Here is a 19,520-nt window from a genome sequence, read left to right on the forward strand (position 1 = left end):
TGTCCTAAATGTGAGAATGACCCCCAGCTGGTAGAACCAAGTGGTTTATCTTACTTGGAAGGATGGAGCAAAGCCCCTGGGCTGGTATGGATGCAATCTGAACAAGAGCATAGGCCTCTGATGTTAGCTACAGTGCTTACATTTACATGTTACTAGAAGCACAAAGAAACAGTGGCCTGAACTCCAGGAAGGTGCGCTTTGGATTCCTGCCTCCCGCTGGAAATACCCCCTCCCTATGCAGCAAACCTTTCTGCTTACAAGTGTATTTATTTACCCACCTGTTTCCAAAACCCCAATGGCCACATGAACATGTAGGGCCAAGGAGGATGGTTTAAGAGCCATCCACTAGGTTTAAGTACCAAGTGTATACCTGGCGCTATGCTGGTACACTTAAGCCAGATGTTATCTAAAGACACCTGATCTTTGATGTCAAGAGATGGAATTCGGGATGGTGTCTCTGGCCACATACAGATGGAATGTAAAAAAGGGTTCCAGTAAAATACATACATTCAGGCCATATTTTGCGTACCCACTTCCCCAAAACATGTTTTCTCTTAATAAGAACATTATTAGGGGGCCTCCCCTAGTGGCACAGGCAGTTGAGCGCAGCGCTGTGAAGCTGTCCGCAGCCTCTGCAGCACCAGTTTAATCCTGGCTGGCGAGGGTACCACATGGTGCGGCAGACCTCTCCTGTCTCGCCCACTGCTCCCCTCAGCAGTGTATTTCGTCAGTCTGCCTGTTCTGGTCTCCGCTCTGTCTCTAGTGAATTCTCTCACCCTCCTGTGCATCTGGCCTATACCCTGGTTCTTGTATAAATAAATAAATAAACCTTTTTTTAAAAAAAAGCAAGCATTATTAGAGAAATTAAGTATGGGCACGGTCCTAGGCATTGCACATCATGAGCTTACACATCATGGAAATTATTTTTTCCTTTGAAGCAGCCACAATCTCTACAAAACACCATCCTGAGTTTTATGAGGTGAAGTTGAAACATGAGTCAAAACCACATGGATCTGAAATTCTCTATAAGTCAAGGGAAGTCAAGGTAATTGTGTTTTTTTAATTACACCTAGATAGTGAGCTAAGTCAGGGCCCACACCCTCAATGCTGCTGCATTTTAGACCAGATCATTCTTCATTTGTGGGTGCAGGGGGTTGTTCTGTGTACCCCTGGCCTTGCGATACAAGGATCAGCCCTACTTAGTTATTCAGCCCAAGTGAAAAAGGGTGGGAAAAGTAGGTCAAAGGCAAAAACACAAGAGTGGAATTGACAGAGGAATTGTCTGAATCATAGTGCTGATCTGTAATAAAACATGACATCAAAACGCCCTCTTAAGTTAAGATAACAGTTTTATTTTCTTACAGCACAGAGTTAATGTGGCAGCTAGCTTTGGCTGGCAACATCTTTTGAGACTAAATCCCAACGTCAATCTAATGCTGCTTCTATCTGTGGTAGATGAGAATTTTTGGATTTATTAAGAAATAATGTAAGAAATAATTCTCTCTTAAGATAATACAAACTGACTCTTGGTGAGAAATAATTCTGGAGATGGAAAGAAATCTTCAAAAATGTGTCTTATTTTTATGAGCACTGAAATATTTTATGAACAATATTAATTTCATTGTAGATAGGCTATTATATGACATTGAAACCATGTCCTATCACTCTGTATAGTGATACACATACATACAGTACAGCCATGCAAATGGAAAAGCCACAGCACTGTTGTAGGGTAAGTGATTTTCAGGCTTTTCTGCCCTTCTGCCAATAGGATTGATGATGGATCCCTGTGGTCCTGAGTGCATGCCTGATGGTGGACACCTGGAGTAGGGTGCAGGCATGTGTCGTGGGTACACCTGGGCTAAGGCTGGGCTTATAAGGGCGGCGTCACGGGGATGCCAGGAGAACCACAAGAGAAGCAGAGAGAACACGAGAAAAGCAGAGAGAAAACCAGAGAGCCCAGAAAGAGTGAAGACTCGCTGTGGGCTGGGACGCCTGCCAGGTGTATGGTGTTGTAAAGAAACGTCACCTCGATAAAAAGCATGCTACACTCAAAAATGAGCAAGATGGAAAGATTACACAGTTAAAAAAGATGCAAGACAAAATTAAATCTTATTATGAAAGAAAAGTTAGGTCTAAAAATAGATAAAACAGATTCTTGAATAATAAGAAAAAATATTTTAAGTAGCTATTGCTGTTTTACAAGTTATTTAGGAATAACTAGCAACAACAGTTACTATTCCTCATGCTATCATGGCTGGCTGAGCTCACTTCTTCCATCCCCCCTGGGATGGACCAGGAGAAGGGGTACTCAGTCTACAGGGGGAAGAACTGGACACAGAACACATCCATATCTCCACAGATCCATGAGCACAAACAACTGGAAAGACAATTGGATAAGAAATGTATATAGAAATTTACATTCAAAGAAACGGACACAGCCAATTCATGTAAAAGATAACTCAAAATCCTGAGGAATCAAGAAAATACAAATCCAAACTTCCCCAAGACTCCAGTTCATACCAGTAGATTGAAAAACAAGTTCAGCCTGACAATTCCAAGAACTATGGTGGTGTGAATCCACAGGATCTGGCATGATGGAGGGGGGACAGGGCAATACCAATTTTTACAGTAACTTTGGGAAACAAATTGGCATTTTTCCTCAATTGTCAACCAAACTTGCCAATAAACTCACTCCCCACCTTTCTTAACAACCAAACATTCTGTCAATTATCTTGTTAAATTGTTTGGGGGCCCCCCCTCCGCTTTGCTTAGATTTCTTTTTCTTCTGTATTTCTGATAGAACAGTGTGCCCTCTGCTAGTCTGTTTCATCTCTCCTTGAAATGAAGTCATGATCTCAGCCTTGGAAACATGGTTACCCTCTTTCCCTCCTAAGAATCTTCCAGCAGATTCTCAGCACTGTTAATGCTTGAGTCTCTGCAGCTAGCTAATGGGTATCTGTGCGCATGCTCAGTCTCAACCATGCGTCATCGCTGTGCTGGTGGTTCCTCTGGATTGCTCCTCACTTTCGTGATCATGTGGAAATAGCACCTTAAGGTCTTTATGCTTTTAGACCGTACACTGGGGCTTTGTGTTTTGAGACTAGTCCTTTGAAAGGACTTGCATGTATACTGCATTTCACATTACCTGTTCTAACCTCACAGTCACCCCACAAGTGGGAAAAGCACAGATGATCATTTCTACTTTACAGAGGAAAGTCTCTTGCCTTATGTCATACAGCTAGTAATTGACAGAATTGGGTCCAATATCCATATGGGCTGACTCCTCATCCAGGGCATTTTTATCTTGATTTTATGGCAAGTAGAAATGACTCCTGTGACTCCTTTTGGAAGGTTTACAATTTGAGCTGCTTGTCAACCAATGGAAATAATAATGCCTCACATATGCAGGTCACTTTTCAACTCAAGGTGGCAGTTTCCAACTCCATTTGCCACACACTTATGGACACTATCACTGGCGTTAAGGACTCAAGCAAAGATAGGACAGAAGGAGGGGTGCTGTGTGTCTTCCTGGTTCCTTGGCTCTGACAGTGCTCACCCCAGGGATGCCCGGCACCGGGCTGGAGGAACCCCAAACTAACCCATGCAGGGAAGTACTCAGAAATGCCTTTCTGATTTCACAGATGCTTCTGATAGAGAAAAGTTCAGGGCCCCTAGTGTGAGTGTGACCTAAAAAGTGGAGAAACTCTGGAAAAGCTTCCCAAGGGTGGAACAGATCTCCCCGCTGGGCATGAATTTTCAATTACTAGATATTCAAGCATTGGAAGGGACAAGCACTTGCAGCAAGTTTATCAGGATTCCTTCCATGCCTAGGATTCTTTGAGGTCCCTGCACACTCTGCCTTGCCCCATCATTATTTGATCGCCTGCTTACTAACATGTTATCATTCTCTGAAGTCCACAAGCATTCAAATATATAATGCTGTAAAGAAAATACACACATCAACATGGTAATTGGCATTCCCCTGGAGAGAGAAAAACAAAAGAGGCTGTCTTCCAAAGGGCATGCAAGGCACACTTCACTGTCTTGATGAAGATATCAGGTCTCAAGCCTCGCAGATTTTATTTATATAGCAAGGATGAGCCACCTCTGGGCGCAGACTCATGTTAGCCAAGCCCATAAAGCAAGGACAATTATTTATGAATTTAAAGAATCTACAGAAAATTCCCAACATGAACCAGGAACCAGTACAGGAAATGAGAGGAGCTAATGTCAGAGGGTATTTGATGGCATTTCTAAATAGGTCTCTCCAATGGAACTTGCAAGCTCAGAGTTCCCTGGCTGGTACTCCATCTCCCCTGAGCTCTGCTTGGCTCAGTTCGTTCGTAGTAGGGTTACACTCAGGGTGTCCTTGGCTCACCACCACCTCATTTAAGTATCAGCTTTCTTACGTCTTCAATCAGATCTGAATCAATTCCTTGGACATTAAACCTATCCTTTTTAAGGAGATTTTACAAAATCTGGTTTTGGTCCTTTTTAATGTCAATTCTGATTTTGAGTAGCATGTCCCATTCGTCAAGCGTCGGCAGTCACCAAGGCATCATGAGCATTTGTGGTGAGATTTATGTTTTGGCTCATTTCTGTCATAATATCTATTGATTCTTTGATAGTTCTAATTATATTTCAGGCTGACTTGGTTTTTATTTACCTTTCTCTTGTCTTCCAAAACATTTTTCAAAAGACCCTTCAGTAAGGAGAATTATCATAGAATGTTTCATCGCCCTTATTATTATGAGTCTTTGTTCACCCAGTTATAATCCAGCCTCACAGCTTGTTATATTGTCATAAGCCTTCTCTCCCTCCTGGGATTACACCAGTGATACTCTACAGTTCATTTACTCTTCTTATGATTTTCCTTGACTGAAGGACATCCCTGGGTTGGGCCCTCCAGTGCATTGTAACACTGTGATAGAAAGAGCAGAGTTCGTTTCAGTCTTTGTTTTCTCCATTCATGGTGGGGAATGCTCAGCCCTCCCATCACTGGAAACCTTGGATTCTCTTCCATCACACATGGCTCAGAAAGTGAACCCTGGGGTTTTGATTATGTGTGTGCTTAAAACAAGAACGAAATATAGACTCTACTTCCAACTCTGGGAAATATTTAATTTAACTTAAGGAAAATGGAAAAACTTTTATAAATATCAAAGGACGTTACTTCAATGTCAAATTCATTTCAAAAGAAATAGGAATCTTACATTAAAAAAATGGGATTAAGAATCAGACATAAAAATACAATGATTTGTTACATAAGTAAATATAGATTTTTATTCTAGGAAAATAAAGGATCTCCTGTAAATAGAGAAATTGAGAATGTTAAGAATTGTTCGTCAAAATGGATCAGGGAGATGTTCACAATGTTTCAATCTCTTTAAGTAGCCCCAGCTCAGGTGGTTATGTTCTAGGACAGGGAGAGGGGCAGCCCAAACCCCGCAAACCTGCCTATTCTAAATGGGTTCTGCCATCCGCCGCAACACAAAACATAGGAGACTTTAATGGGAAGGAACTTTAATAAAACTAGGAAACAATACAGGTAAGGCAAAGAGTCTAGTTTCTAAATGAAGCACCCAAAGTTACCCATCCCCTCGTGGGTAAAAGTCCATCCATATGGGATTGGCCCAGAGCAAGGCCCCAAAGCCTGCCACAAGTCTAAAACACCTTCCAGTGGGGACCCACAGAAAAGGGTCAGAAACAACCAGACAAGCCCGGAAGGAAAAGAGCAAAATCAACATCAAGATAAAAGCTGCCATTGTCACCTCCCCATGGGCCTCACCCACATCTGTGTCACCCCGTCCACGACCAAAAGACAAGCGCAGTTTCTTCACGTGTCTCTAGGCTCCATGCGCCTCCTCCAGGGCTCCTGGCTCCATCCTGCTTCCTTCCTCAGTCTCTTCTGCAGCTTCTCCTCTCCCTGCTCAGCTCCACCTTCCCTTGGGTGGGGGCAGGGAACCTGGACCTCCCCCTTTCCTGGGGACCCCCCTGTTACATTTAGAGATTCTTCGCAGGTGAGCACAAGATCTGCCCTCCCCGTGCCCTTTCAGTCCAGTCCTTTAGCCTGTCTTGGAAAACCATAGCCGCAAGTCCTATTGTTCAGACCTGAGTAACTGCAGATGCTCAATATTTCTGCATGATAGTGTCTTTCCCCAAAGGCTTCATGATTCTTGTTTTATTTTTCCTACCTTTTATAACTCTGAATGCCCTGTCTAGATGTAATCAGGCCTTTCTGGCTAATCTCTTAATCATCTCTACTCATCTTGAAAACTGTGACAACATGAGCCCTCAGGTCTTCCCTTCGGGAAGCATTTTGCATATTTACAAAGTTCTTCCAACCTCTCCCCATAACCTGTGGCCAGAGGCCACACTCACTGATCACACAAACCTTAATATTACCCAAACCTCGAGGTGAATATTTATGTTGATCAATCAGCATTGTTTAAGAGTATAATAGTATTCAGTAGTGGTAAGGCTACAGTAAGATTGCCACATTACTTTTAGGAGGATAAACTAGCACCAATTTCCTCCATCTTTCAAATAAGGAAAACAACCAAACATGTATAACAGGAAAGAAAAAAGATTAAATCGTAAGAAACAGAAACCAGTGGTCTAGCCCAGTGGAGCAGGATTTGGTTGGAGTTTGGGAGGACCAAGGTTTCCATTTTTTGTTCATCCATTATTTTTCCCTTCAAGAATGGCTTGTTTTTATAATAAGTGAAGTTTTATTTCCTTCTGAAACAAGAAAACACTTTAACAGTGAGAGTGAGATTTTAATTTTTATTTCTTTTGATCTGAATAAGGAGATCAGACCTTATTTCAACATAGCACTAAGAAGTTTAAGATGAATTGCCACCACGTGATGCTGCTAATTATTTTCACAAGTGCACTGACATCCTCCCTTCACACAACCATGACCCACATGTTGTCAACGTGCCGGTATCTGGCAACTTGATTTTAACAATGAGATTCCAGATTTTGAGCTCATGCTGCAAAAAGGTAAGGTTTCCTTGAGAGAGGGGGAGACCTGCAAAGGGAGAGAGCGTGTTTGGCATGTGAATCATAGGGGTCAGACAGTCTGTGGTAGTCAGCTTCTAAGATGCTTTGAGGTAGCCCCACCTGCTCGTGGACAGGGCTTCGTGTAGTCCTTTGCCCATGAATGTGGGTTGGATTGACTGACTTGCTTCTAATGAATAGAGTCCAGTGACCGTAGTGAGGTGTCACTTCCAAGATGAGGCTGCAAAGCAACTTCCATACTGGGGTTCATTCTCTCACTCGGAGCATTTGCTCGGGGAGAGTCAGCAGGGAATGGAGAAGCACATGTGGCAAGGAAATGACAGCTCTGGCCAACAGCTGGCTTGAGCCAGTGACCTGCCAACAGCTAAGTGAGTGATCTCGGAAGTGAGTCCTCCCCTAGTCAAGCCAAAAGGCCTGCAGACCCCACCAACACCTCAACAACCCGAACTACAGGCCCCTTAGCTACACCTACGTTTCTAACCACAGAAACAGTGAGATAATAAATGTTTACTGTTTTTAGTTACTAAAGTGTGGGGTCATTTCTTATGCAATAATAATATAATGAAACAGATTCAATCAATCTGCATAGTTTCTAAGAGCAAAAATGGAAGGGAAAAGTAAATTGCATAACTTACATGTGCTTTAAATTTCCAAACTCTAATGTTTAGGTTGTTTAAATATTTTATAAGTAGTATGTGTTATTTATATTTTTACATAAACAAACCATAACTTGAAGTGTGTGCAGGTTGGCTGTGTCTGAGAAACAGGACTAGAGAAGGGCATGGAAGGGCCTTCAGCTTTATCAATTATGTTTCACTTCAATTCTATTTTTTAAAGCTCCAGAGCACGTGTAAGAAAATTTCAATTCTGCATGGTGTATTTTTGCAACATTTTTTTCTCAAACCCCTCCCCTCCCCTGTGTTTTAAAAATTGCTCCCCTCCTCTGCACAGAAGTGTAAATGAAGATGCAACTCCAAGCATGTGCAGACCTTGTTCAGACCAGGCAAAACATTGTCTATAAAAGGAGGCTCAGATGTTTTCTGGATGAGTTCTAGGAGACCTAATAAATGTATGTTATTTAAACTGTTGCCAAGCGTAGGAAAGGCACAAAGCTTCCAGCCCCACATTTTGCACCTGACATGTTAAACAAACATAGTTTGTTTATTGGCAGGTGGCCAGGGAAAAACATTTGCTGGTTCCACAGAGAAGTCCATGGTCAGAACAAGAAGAAGACAGACTAAGAGGTGTCCCAAAGCCACTACCCTTCACCATTGGCTGTGCTCTTGACATTGTGTCTGGAACACCCTTGGCTGATCCAGCCCTCTGTGGGAGGGCTCACCACACATCACCCATCCGCTCTCCCAGCGTGGACAACAGCTTCCTCTAAAATCTAAGCCATCACAATAATGCTACAGGAAGTTATCCTTCCATGTACCCCTGATATACTCGTGGGAGGATTTGGGGGTGTCAGACCTAAATTGTTTCACAGCCCGAGTCCATTGGGGCAGAACTCTGCACCATTACTCCAGGTACACATTGTAAGTCTCCCCCTAAGCTTGCCCCAAAAGAAACCCAATCCAACCACTTAAAAAGTGTTCAGATTCAATAATGACACACCAGAAACACAAATTGCAGTGAGAAGTTCCACTAGAATAATGGTTTTAAAAACCATCTCTTGGGGGCCTCCCCGGTGGCGCAGCGGTTGAGCGCTGGGTTGCGAAGCTGCCCGCAGCCTCTGCGGTGCCGGTTCAATCCCCGGCTGCTCCCCGGCCACCGGAGGAGGGTCCCACATGGCGCGCAGACCTCTCCTGCCGCCCGCTGCTCCCCTCAGCAGTGTACTTCGGTCCTTCTGCCTGCTCTGCTCCCCGCTCTGGCTCTGGTGAATTCTCTCACCCTCCCGCGCTTCTGACTGTACCCAGTGCATGTATAAACAAAACAAACAAACAAACCAGCAAACAAATAAATAAAAGCATGCCTCTATTAAAAAAAAAAACAAAAAAAAAAAAACCATCTCTTGGGCCTCCCCTGGTGGCGCAGCAGTTGAGCACTGGGTTGCGAGGCTGCCCGCAGCCTCTGCAACGCCAATTGGGTCCCAGCCACCGGCGAGGGTCCCACAAAAAAAAATAAATAAATAAATAAAAATAAAAACCATCCCTTAATATGCCAAAAATTCCTGAAGAGTTTTTCATTTTATTTAAATTAGGTGACTTGATCACTAAAACCAGCTTTAAGTGAATTAGCCCTTTGCTATTCTCCATGGCCAAAACCTCGTGTTTCTTTTCGTCAGTGGCCTCCCTGGGCTATTTCTGTCTCAGGCTTACCAAATCTTCCACTGTGGGGAAACTGAGGCACTTATCTCAAAAGAGCTCTTGCGGGTGGAAAGGCTAGAAGCCCAGGAATTGTCTGTCCTTACTTGCTTCCAACTTGGGCATCTGTAATTCTAGACACCATTACCCCTTTCAGCCAAAGCACACGAGGATCCGGAGGCCCCTATCACTGGTTCACTTGTGACTTGAGGAAATGGCTCCAGGACTGCAGGGAAAGGAATGAAAGCACACCGAGAGCTTTGTTCATCATGCTTAATCAGTCACAATTTTATTAGCAGTGGGCAGCAAAGGAATCTTCTTGAAGACTGGGAAGCATCAAAAGAAAGCAAAACTGGAGAGGAGACTTTGCTGGAGTGAAATGAATTGACAACATCAGGAGGTGCAAGCTATGGCAAGGTCCGTGCTCGCCGCGAGGTCAGCTCTGCTCAGGTGGCCCTCTCTACTCAGTGATCCTGGACAAGCGCCCTTGTCAGCCCCAGAAGTGGACGCAGGCCGGATTCAGAGTCAGGGGAGAAGCAGACAGCACAGTGCTTGGCTGGAGGTGGGCGCCACGGGGCTCTGCGGATGCTGTAGACATGGGCAGTGGTATGAAGGGAGCTCCATCAGTGAGCTGTGGCCTTGCAGACACCGGACTCGTGACCGGGTTGGCAGGGACCTGGCAAGCAGGTGCTGGTTTTGCAGAGACTTGAGGGAGCTGGTTGAAAGCCACTGGAGCCGCCACTGGGGGAGTTGCCAAAGCCTGTCACGCAGCAAGCTGGTTGGCAGGGAGGGGATTTGCAGCCACTTTGGTCGCAAGGAGTGGGCCCACCACAAGCTGGCTGACTGGAACACATGGTGCCCCCAGAAGCTGGTTTGCAAGGGTTCTTTGCAGAACATGGTGGCTGGCAGCTCACCACTGGCTGGCAGATGAAGGACATGGAAGGAACTGCCTGGCAGTGAAGCGGCTGGCAAGGGGAGGGCACATAGCAAGCAGGAGTGCAAGGACTGAACACACACGTCGATGGCTGGCAGGGAACAGGCATGGAGACAACCGATTGGCAAGGTTTGAAAATGTAGCAGATGGGTTGGTAGTAAGCTGGTTGGCAGGGCTGACCTTCACCACTGATGGGTTGACATGAACCTGCTTGGCAGCAAGTTGGCTGACAGGGGCCTGCCCCAGTGGGTGGGCAAGACGTTTCGGGACAGGGGGTTACCTCACAGCAGGAGGATGGGCAGGACCTCGGGTCGCAGCAGGCTGGTTGGTCATAAGCTACCTGGCATGACCCAGACATGCAGACAGTGTCCTGGCAGGAGCTTTGTTGGCAGGAGCTGTCTTCACAGCAGCTGGTGGATTCTGAACAGGAGGGTTGGAAGGAGCTGACTGGACAAGAAGACTGACCAGCCCCGGGTTCGTAGCAACCTTTGCAGGAGCAAATGGGTTGGCAAACAAAACCCACACAAGAAGTTGCTGGAAGGCAGGTAGATTGGCAAGAAGCAGTTTCACAGTCACTGGGGGCACTGCCGGATGACTGACGTTTTTCTTCACATGTAACCAGTTGCCACGTTCTGCTCCGGCAGGAGCTGGGCAAAGGGATGCCTCTGCGGAAGCGGCCAGTGTTTGAGTATATGGAGAAGGCGGGCACATCGGGACTGGCGGTGGTGTTTCCAGGACAAAAGCTGTCCTCCATGGTGCCGGTGCAGACCTCGCCAGCAAGCTGAAGACCTCTCACATGTGGGGCTTTTATAGTCCCCGCACAAGCTGAACTGGCCTGACAGGAGCATCATTCCTTGTTATTGTTTCCGTCATTTGCATACAAACATCTGATTAGCAGGCTTCAGAGCCCAGGAGATGTTGTCCCCCACTTTACAAACTTGTCTGTTGAGTTGGGAGTTTTCTTTGCCCGATTTGGATTCCCTGGTGCTCCTGGGATGAGCTGTCACTTTTACAGGTTGTTCTCCAGCCTGCCTGAAGCGGGCCTTTTCCGCACTAACCTCTCATCAGGAGGCTGCAGCCTAGCCAAGCAGCCTGCTCCTCTGCCGGGAATGCAGGTCTGCACCAGCAGGCAATCAGGAAATGACCATGCCCCAGCAGAGGGAGGACAATGTCTGATGGCAAATGGGGCACCCCAAGACAGCACTTCATCATCTCCACCACTTTCTAGAGCTTCCCATTTGCCTTTCCTGAAGCTTCACTTCACTAGACCACCTCTACTAATGACAGTAGCAAGCACTTCCACCGATAGTGCGCTTACTCTCCACCATGTCCTTGCCTGCATTTTTTATTCAATCTTTGCAATGACCTTAGTATCTAAGATTGCCTTTGGAAACTTTACAATTTCTGAAAGCAATCTTACCTACAGTGAAATAAGCCAGAAAGAAAAAGAAAAATATCGGTTGGTTTCACTTATAGGAGGAATGTAGAGGAACAAAATAAAGGATCGGGGGGAAAAAACTATAATAAAGTAAAAATCAAAATCAACGGGCACCCATAGACCAGAGACAGTCTGTTGAGGAGGAGGAGGGAGAGGGATCAGGACAGGGGTCCGAAGAGCACAAGGGACCACGGTGATGGTGCACAGGTGAATGAATGGGTGGTGGGAATTTCACGGGAAATCAAAAAATGAAGGATGATGTAAAAAATATGTATATATTTTTTAAAAAGTTTGTCTTCACTGTGTTAGATGTAGCAAAACTAACTCAGGAAGCTTAAATTATATTCCCCAAATGATGCAAGTTATAAGGGGTAGAAACAAGGCTCAAACAAACCTTTGGGCTGACCCCAAAGCTCTGATCTTGACCACTATTACATCTCCTAACTCAGGAGGTGGGGTCTCTATGCATGATTGAAGGCTGACACTGTACAGTGGAGCACTGGCTTGTGAGCAGTTCCCCCCGGACCCTGTGCTGGGGTCATAATTCTAAAAGACACAGTCCCAAACATCATAAGTCCAAATGTTGAAATCATAAAAGATCAAAATCCCTAAAGTCCAAAAATCACAATCCCAAAAGACCAAGATCGAAAGATATAATTCTGGAACATTCCTTAGATGACATGTATTTACATTTTAAAAGGGGGTGGGGGATTTAAGAAACACATAAAAATACCATGGACCACTTCATAAGCCACCTTGCACAATAAAGTGCATAGTGTGAAAAGAGTTGTCTTTCTCAGATGCAGATGCACATGAAGCAGCAACTCTTCATTTATGGATATCACCATCTCCTGTGCTTTGCAACACTTGTGGAATCTCCATACTGGTGTCTTTGGTTCAGGCCACTGAGCTTCTCTAATACTTTTTATTCTCTGACTGAGGGTGTTTTTTGAAGGGCAGCGTGGGGCTATGTGTGAAAGGGCAGGAGATACAATGATTGAATGATTCAGCAGGGGAGGTATTGGGTTTTTTGACCTGCATTATACTTCTCTTTGACTTTCAGAATTGCAACTCTTTGACTTTCATAATTCAGGCTGTGATTTTAGAGCTTTTGATCTTTTGGGATTGTGATTTTAGGATATTAAACATTAAGGATTTTGACCTTTTGAGACTTCAGCATTTGGGATTATAGTGTTCAGGATTGTGTTTTGGGATTATGAATGGTGCCAAGTATATATATTTGTGTATATGTACATTCATACGTGTACGCATGTTAGTGAGTATACAGTGTTTTTGAACTTTGAGTGTGTGTGTTGTCTGTGTGTGTCTGTCTGTCACACAAGCTTGTCACACCAGCTTATTTCTGTCAACTAACATTACATTGGTGGGGGTCCCCCATGTTGTTACACGTGGTCATTTTCCAGTCATGTTCACTACAGCACAATCTTCTACTGTGTGAAAATTACCATCAGCAGAGAGAAAACTTGCCTCTGCTGATGGTCCCTTGGACCATCATATTCACATGCCCCTTCATATTCTTTGTCTATAAAATAGGGGGAAAGAAACCCTACCTCAAGGAATTGCTACGATTTACCTGAAACGCCAAGTCCATGCTTCACACAGGGACTTAAAATCCTAGCCAACTCCTCTCTTGACCTTAAAAGGAGATGAAGATAAATCCCAATGGCCTCATGAGACAGTAGCCCCAATGCTGATAGGCAGGGTAAGTTTCCCTTTGGCTTTCTCCCTCTGCTGTTCTCTAACCCAGTGGCTCTCACACAAAGGCTCTCCCCTCCCTCTAAGGATCTTCACCATTATGTAGAGACATTGCAGGTCATCACACCCAGGAGGTGCCACTAACATCTAGTTGGAAAAGCCCAGGGATGCTGCTTGGCATCCTTTATTGCATGGGACAGTCTCCAGGTCATGATAAAGAGTATTTCTGTCCAAAAATATCAACAGTGCCAAAATTGAGAGTGGTTGGGACTCTCTGTGTTTGGTTGGGACAAAATCCCTGTGGTTGGGACAAAGTTGCACCTTGAGGACAAAGGATGGCACTTCATTCTGTGCACTGAGTATAGGGGTGACTACTTTGAAGACAACCTTGTTCTTAGAGATTGTTAATTTATGTATGGAGCTTATACAAGAAAAGTCTTGTAGGGACTAGGGGAACATAAGCAAAGCTTTTTTTTTTTTTTAAGATTTATCTATTTATGCATACAAGAACTGGGGTACAGGCCAGAGGTATGGGGGGTGAGAAGATTCACCAGAGACAGAGTGGGGAACAGAACAGGCAGACTGACTGAAATACACTGCTGAGGGGAGCAGTGGGTGAGACAGGAGAGGTCTGCTGTGCCATGTGGGTTGTTCCCTGGCAGACTGGGGATCGAACTCATGCTTCAGAGGCTGCGGATTGCTTCATAGTGCTGTGCTTAACCCCTTGCGCCACCAGGGAGACTCATAAGCAAAGCTTTTGCATAAGAAATTCAGGTTACTTCCTTATTATAAGAATGATACCCCACTTGTTTTCATTCTCTATGAACCCCAAAACCAGTGGATTTTTCAACAAGTCTCCTTATATCCAAGACCTTGCTCTTCCATTCGATTTTCCAAACCCAGGCCTGAGGGGCATTCCAAAACCCAGTGATCTTTATGCCCCCTGTCACCCCACATAGGGAGGGCCTCTCCGTGCCTTCCATGTCAGCCCTGCACCAAACTCAAATGCCTCGGTTGAGCATACAAGGCCCCAAAAGAGCAGGTCACTGTCCACTTATCTGACCTCAGAGCTCCTCGAAGCATACCTCTGCCCAAGCGTCACCTAATGAATAGTGTACTCATGAGCCCCATTCATGTGTATACATTTCCTCCACCCGAGAGATCTTCCTTCCTGTTATCCTAGCCAGTTAATTCCTACTTGTGCTGAAAGACTCAGCTTCAGTATTACATCCTCCAAGAATCCTTCTCTGGTTCCTCCGGGCCTTGCTAAGCCCACAAGGCCTGCTCATACCTCTCCCAGAACTTTGCACAATGACATGTAGCAATTGTCTCTCTTCCTGTCTCCTCCCCAGGGAGTGAGCTGCCTGAGTGCAGAGACTGAGACTTTTGTTTTCTCAGGCCTAGAGCCTAATGCAGTCCCTGGCACCTAACTGCTCTCTAGTAATGCCGCTTGGGTGGATGAACAGACGAATGAGTGAATGAATACGGATGCCCTCAGAGACAAAGCAAGTCAGCCAATGAGAATATGCCATGCACAAGAGAGCACCAGGAACGTGTCGCTTCAACTTAGCCACATTTATTAGACAGTTAAATATCTTCACCTCAAGGAAGAGGTCCCCAAGAAATGTGAGTACACGCAGCAAAGGAGCATATGCTTGAGGACAGAACAAAATATATGCCAGGGAAGACTTGAGATGATGTGGCAATGCGGCATTTCTCAGCTTGCTGGCAGCAGCAGACAGGAACCCAGATGCCCCCCCAGGAGGCCTTCGTTTGGCTTATCGGGATACTGACATGTCTGATGAGTTCTCTGAAGCATGAGCAATGGCAAGCGATAGTGCAGACAGGACAGGTGCTAGCTAAGTCAGCATGCGCTTTGGGCGACGCGGTCAGGTTTTCTTTCTAGCTGGTGGCTTGCTTGGCAGGAATCCGTGGCTGAGGCCAGTTCAGCAGTCGGCAGGCTTGGTGGGAGCTGGCTGGCCCTTCGTGGCCTCGCAGGAGGTTGGGCTGGAGGGTTTGGCATCGGGGCACTGGCCAGGATTGACCTCAGGACCGTCCCCTTTGCAGGGCGTCACGTCAGGACAATCCGACGGGCCGGAGACGGACGGCTTGATCTCCGGCTTACAGGAGTCGGCGCTAGTCAGGCGGGTGCAGACCGGGCGGTAAGAGACAGAAGTGATACAGGTCGGGCGGCGCAGGATGGAATAACAGGGGCGGTAGCAGGCAGGGCGGAAGGAGATGGATGTCACGTATGGCTGCCTGTAGGTGATGGGTCCAGAGCAGATTGGACGGCAGATCGGGCGGTAGGGAACCGAGGGCACGCGAGGCTGTTTGCAGGAGCTGGGGATGAAGAAAGTCCGAGAGCAAGTAGGTTGACAGATGGCAGATGCAGAAGACCCCGGGCGGCAGCACAGAGGTTGGCAGGAGCTAGAAGGGCAGGGGACCGGCTCACACGAGATGGACTGACAGCGCTTGATTACGTAGCAGGTAGGTTGACACGGGCTGGGCACGCAGACACTCGGTGGGCAGGGGCTGGGCTCAGGGCAGATGGGTTGGCAGATGCTGGAGATGCAGCATGGGGGCTCTTGGCAAGTAATGTCGTCACAAGGTGTCTCGCAAGGGCTGGGAACACAGCAGACAGAGCGGAGGCAGACGGGCTCACACATCAGAGCCATACAGGCCGCTGGTTGGCAGATGCTGGGCTCTGAGCAAGGTGGTTCACAAGGGCTGGAGTCACAGCAGACAGGCTGGCAGTTGTTGGCCACAGGGCAGACAGATGAACAGCAACTTGGGGTGGGGCACACCGGCTGGCAGCAGGCAGGCTCACAGATCATCGCCTGGCAGGAACTGGGCACAGCACAGACAGATGGACAACAGCTGGGCTCGCAGATGGGTTTGCAGAGGAAGGCCTGGCAGGTAGCTGGCACACAGATGACTGGCTGGCAGGAAGGGGTCTCACAGCACACAGGCTGGCAGCAAGAAGGGTCACAGAGGGTGGCCTCACAGCACACAGGCTGGGGACAGCTGCTCACGGAGCAGGGCTCACAAAGGGTGGCCTCACAGCACACAGGCTGGGGACAGCTGCTCACGGAACAGGGGTCACAAGGGGTGGGGTCGCAGCACACGGGCTGGGGACAGCTGCTCACGGAGCAGGCAGGCTCGCAGATGGTGACGTTGCAGCACACCGGCTGCACACAGCTGCTCGGGGGACAGGAGGGTGGGCAGCACGGGGGGTCACAGCTGGACGACCCACAGCTATCTTGACAAGTCACCAGTTGCCACGTCTGGCTCTGGCAGGAACTGGGCAAGCAGATCGGCCCTCCGCAGCTTACATCACTGGAGCAGAGAGAGATGGCAGGCACGGAGGGGCATTTCCTAGAACAGCAGTTTCCAGACATGGTGGTGGTGCCTCTGCTCCTTGTGAACGCTGAGAGCTTGCTGCCTTGGCTGGGCTGCTCTTGGAGGCCCTCGCTTTTATACCCACTCACTGGCTCCTGCTGTTGTGGGCCCTGCATCTTTTCCTCGTTCCTGTTGGGGCTGGTTTTCAGAGGAACATCTTATTATGCCACTGTTTGTTGATTTGGATGTTGTTTATCTGACCATAAAGAAGCTGTTTGTTTATTGACCTGCTAAATTTGGTATCGTCGGAGCTACAGGTCATCTTGGAGTAAGCATCACTGCCTCCAAGCTGAGTGGTCTGTGTTTCTGAGCATTATGGCCAGGGGCTGAAGAAACTTATAATTAATCTAACTTCTTGCCCTCTGTACCAGGTCCTGGACTGGACACAGGGGGATGGCCACATGGGTAAGACACTCTGGCAGGTCTCATTCTCTAGGGGACAGGCAGGCATGCAGGGACAAACTCAACATAGACATACAGGCATTATGGAGGAAGAGAGGAGGAAAAATGAATTCTGTAGGAGAGGGGATATCTGGACGGGACTTTAAGTGACTGTTTTACAGCAATGATCTTATTTAAAACCATCAGCAGGGCCTCCCAGGTGGTGCAAAGGTTAAAGTATCAGCCCCCTCAAGCTGTCGTCAGCCACTGCAGCACGAGTTCGATCCCGGCCCAGGGAGGTGACCCACATGGCGCGGCAGACCTCTCCTGTCTCGCCCGCTGCTCCCCTCAGCAGTGTATTTCAGCAGATCTGACTGTTCTGCTCCCCACTCTGTCTCTGGTGAATCCTCTCACCCCCCACACCTCTGGCCTAGACCCCAGCTCTTGTATGCATAAATAAAAAATAACATCATCAATCCCATGTGGCAGTAATTCCTCTTCTGCCATTCTAGGCAAAGAAAGGGAAGGGGGCTTGAAATAAAAGAGCTTGTCACTTGCTAAACATCACCCACATCTTGCCTCCTGATCGAGGGTTGCTCTCCCACCTTTTCACCATTGTGTCTGGACACATGTTTCTCAGGAGCCCCATGCCACAGGCTCACCCCATAATGCTGTCCTCCATCCTATCTTGTGAGCAGCCCTGGGAAGCACTCGACTTACCTTTTCTGCTTTTCCTCCCCATTTTCCTTCTACCCATCCTGCAATCCCATCAGGTATTCAGGAGACCCCCAGAGTCATTCTTGCCCTTGGTAATTTTAACAGCTCCTGAAAGAAAAGATCCACAAAACCCAAAGAAAACACAAATGCTTTTTTAAAGTGTTGTGCAAGTACTACCACCTGAGACATGAGGTGGAAATTAAACCCTATATTTCTAAACACCAACCCCTGGCATCCTTGCTCAGTAAGGGACCTAACTGGCCTCCATCATGTGCTTTCAACATCAATGCAAAAGACAGGATTTCCTTTAGAACAGTTGAACCAATGTGCCATGCATTCATTATCCTTTCCTTCATTCATTAACTTATATAATCACTAATCAATTTCATTTTTATTCATCCCTCCAGCTCAGTCATCACTGGGTTCTGTGTGAAGGATGCAAAAAAAAAAAAATGAATTGCAATTTTGCCACAAGGAACCCAAGAAGAGTGACCAGTGCATACAAAGCAATTACGGCACAGTGTGCATACAAGTATTACAATACATGGGTGAGTTCTGGGGGTGCTATGGGGACAACCAGGAGAAACATCCACATGGTTTTTGGAAGTTTGAAATGTGTCTCAAGTAATAAAAAGGAAAGCTGAATCCTCAAAGAAGGATAAAAGGTGGTGGTAAAGGCAGGAAAAGAATCAGTTGTGAAAATCAAAGACACAAGAGCATAATACACTTGGGAAGCAATGAAGGGTTCCAGAGTCAAAATGAAAGGTGCCAGTGGACAGGAAGGCACAGTGTTAGTACTGGGAGGGGAGAGGAGTAACTAGCCCTGAACCATGAAGGGTTCAGAAGGATCAGAAGCAGGATTTTATGCTGACACCTGGGAGTTTAAAGCAAGGGAGTAACTTGATCAGGTTTGACTTTGGAAAGGTCCCACAGACTGGAAAAGGGGGTTAGAGAAGGGGGGAGAGTCTGAGGGCAGGGAGATCACAAGGGTTCTAGGCCAATGAAGCAAAAGCTTCATGGTGCCAACCTAAACTGGACAGTGCCTTGGGGCTAGAGCAATGTTAGCCAGAATCTGCATGACTCAGTGGTGGAAAGTAGGTTAGGAACACAAAGAGCCATCCTTCAAGATGTGGCTGTCAGGCAGTGGGGAGAGAGGACTTTTGAAGAGTTCTGCAGAAGGGCCTCTCCACAGCCCTAATCCCTACCTTCCCAGCTCTTCTCTCCATCCATATTTTCTTCCTCAGCTAAGCCAGCAATGGAATTCCAGATGGCAATAGCCCTTCTCCCAGTGAATCCCTGAAAACTCTCTCAGTTGAGAAACTTACATAACATCATCTGTTATATAGGGACATCATTTCCTCAGAGTCCTTCCTTGCTAAATGAAATAAGTTGCTTTTTTCACAATCTAGTACATTCCTACCTTGTTCTTTTCAAAAGCCATATCTCCTTTGACATTATGTAAGCATTGGATGAATGAATGAATGAATGGAATTAGAATTTCTGTGAAGGGCAGTTTTCTGTCAGTAATCCAAGGACTTTACAATTCTCCATTTACCCATCTGGGAGACGGTGATCATGAGTGATGAAAGAATCAATCCCTCAG

General features: G+C 46.6%; 2 protein-coding genes across 2 annotated transcripts; both read right to left on the reverse strand.

The window, feature by feature from the left end:
• Positions 1–9,955: 9,955 nt before the first annotated feature.
• KRTAP29-1 (keratin associated like protein 29-1) lies at positions 9,956–11,020 on the reverse strand (the record flags this gene model as incomplete). Its single annotated transcript, XM_084237995.1, has 1 exon — positions 9,956–11,020. One exon carries the CDS (start codon positions 11,018–11,020, stop codon positions 9,956–9,958), a length of 1,065 nt encoding a protein of 354 aa, XP_084094121.1.
• A 4,346-nt stretch (positions 11,021–15,366) lies between these two features.
• On the reverse strand, positions 15,367–16,818 carry KRTAP16-1 (keratin associated protein 16-1; the record flags this gene model as incomplete). Its single annotated transcript, XM_084237996.1, has 2 exons — positions 15,367–16,444; positions 16,544–16,818. 2 exons carry the CDS (start codon positions 16,816–16,818, stop codon positions 15,367–15,369), a joined length of 1,353 nt encoding a protein of 450 aa, XP_084094122.1.
• Between the last annotated feature and the right edge of the window lie 2,702 nt (positions 16,819–19,520).

The sequence above is a fragment of the Talpa europaea genome, assembly GCF_964194135.1.
Source record: "Talpa europaea genome assembly, chromosome: 7".
Taxonomy (NCBI): Eukaryota; Metazoa; Chordata; class Mammalia; order Eulipotyphla; family Talpidae; genus Talpa; species Talpa europaea.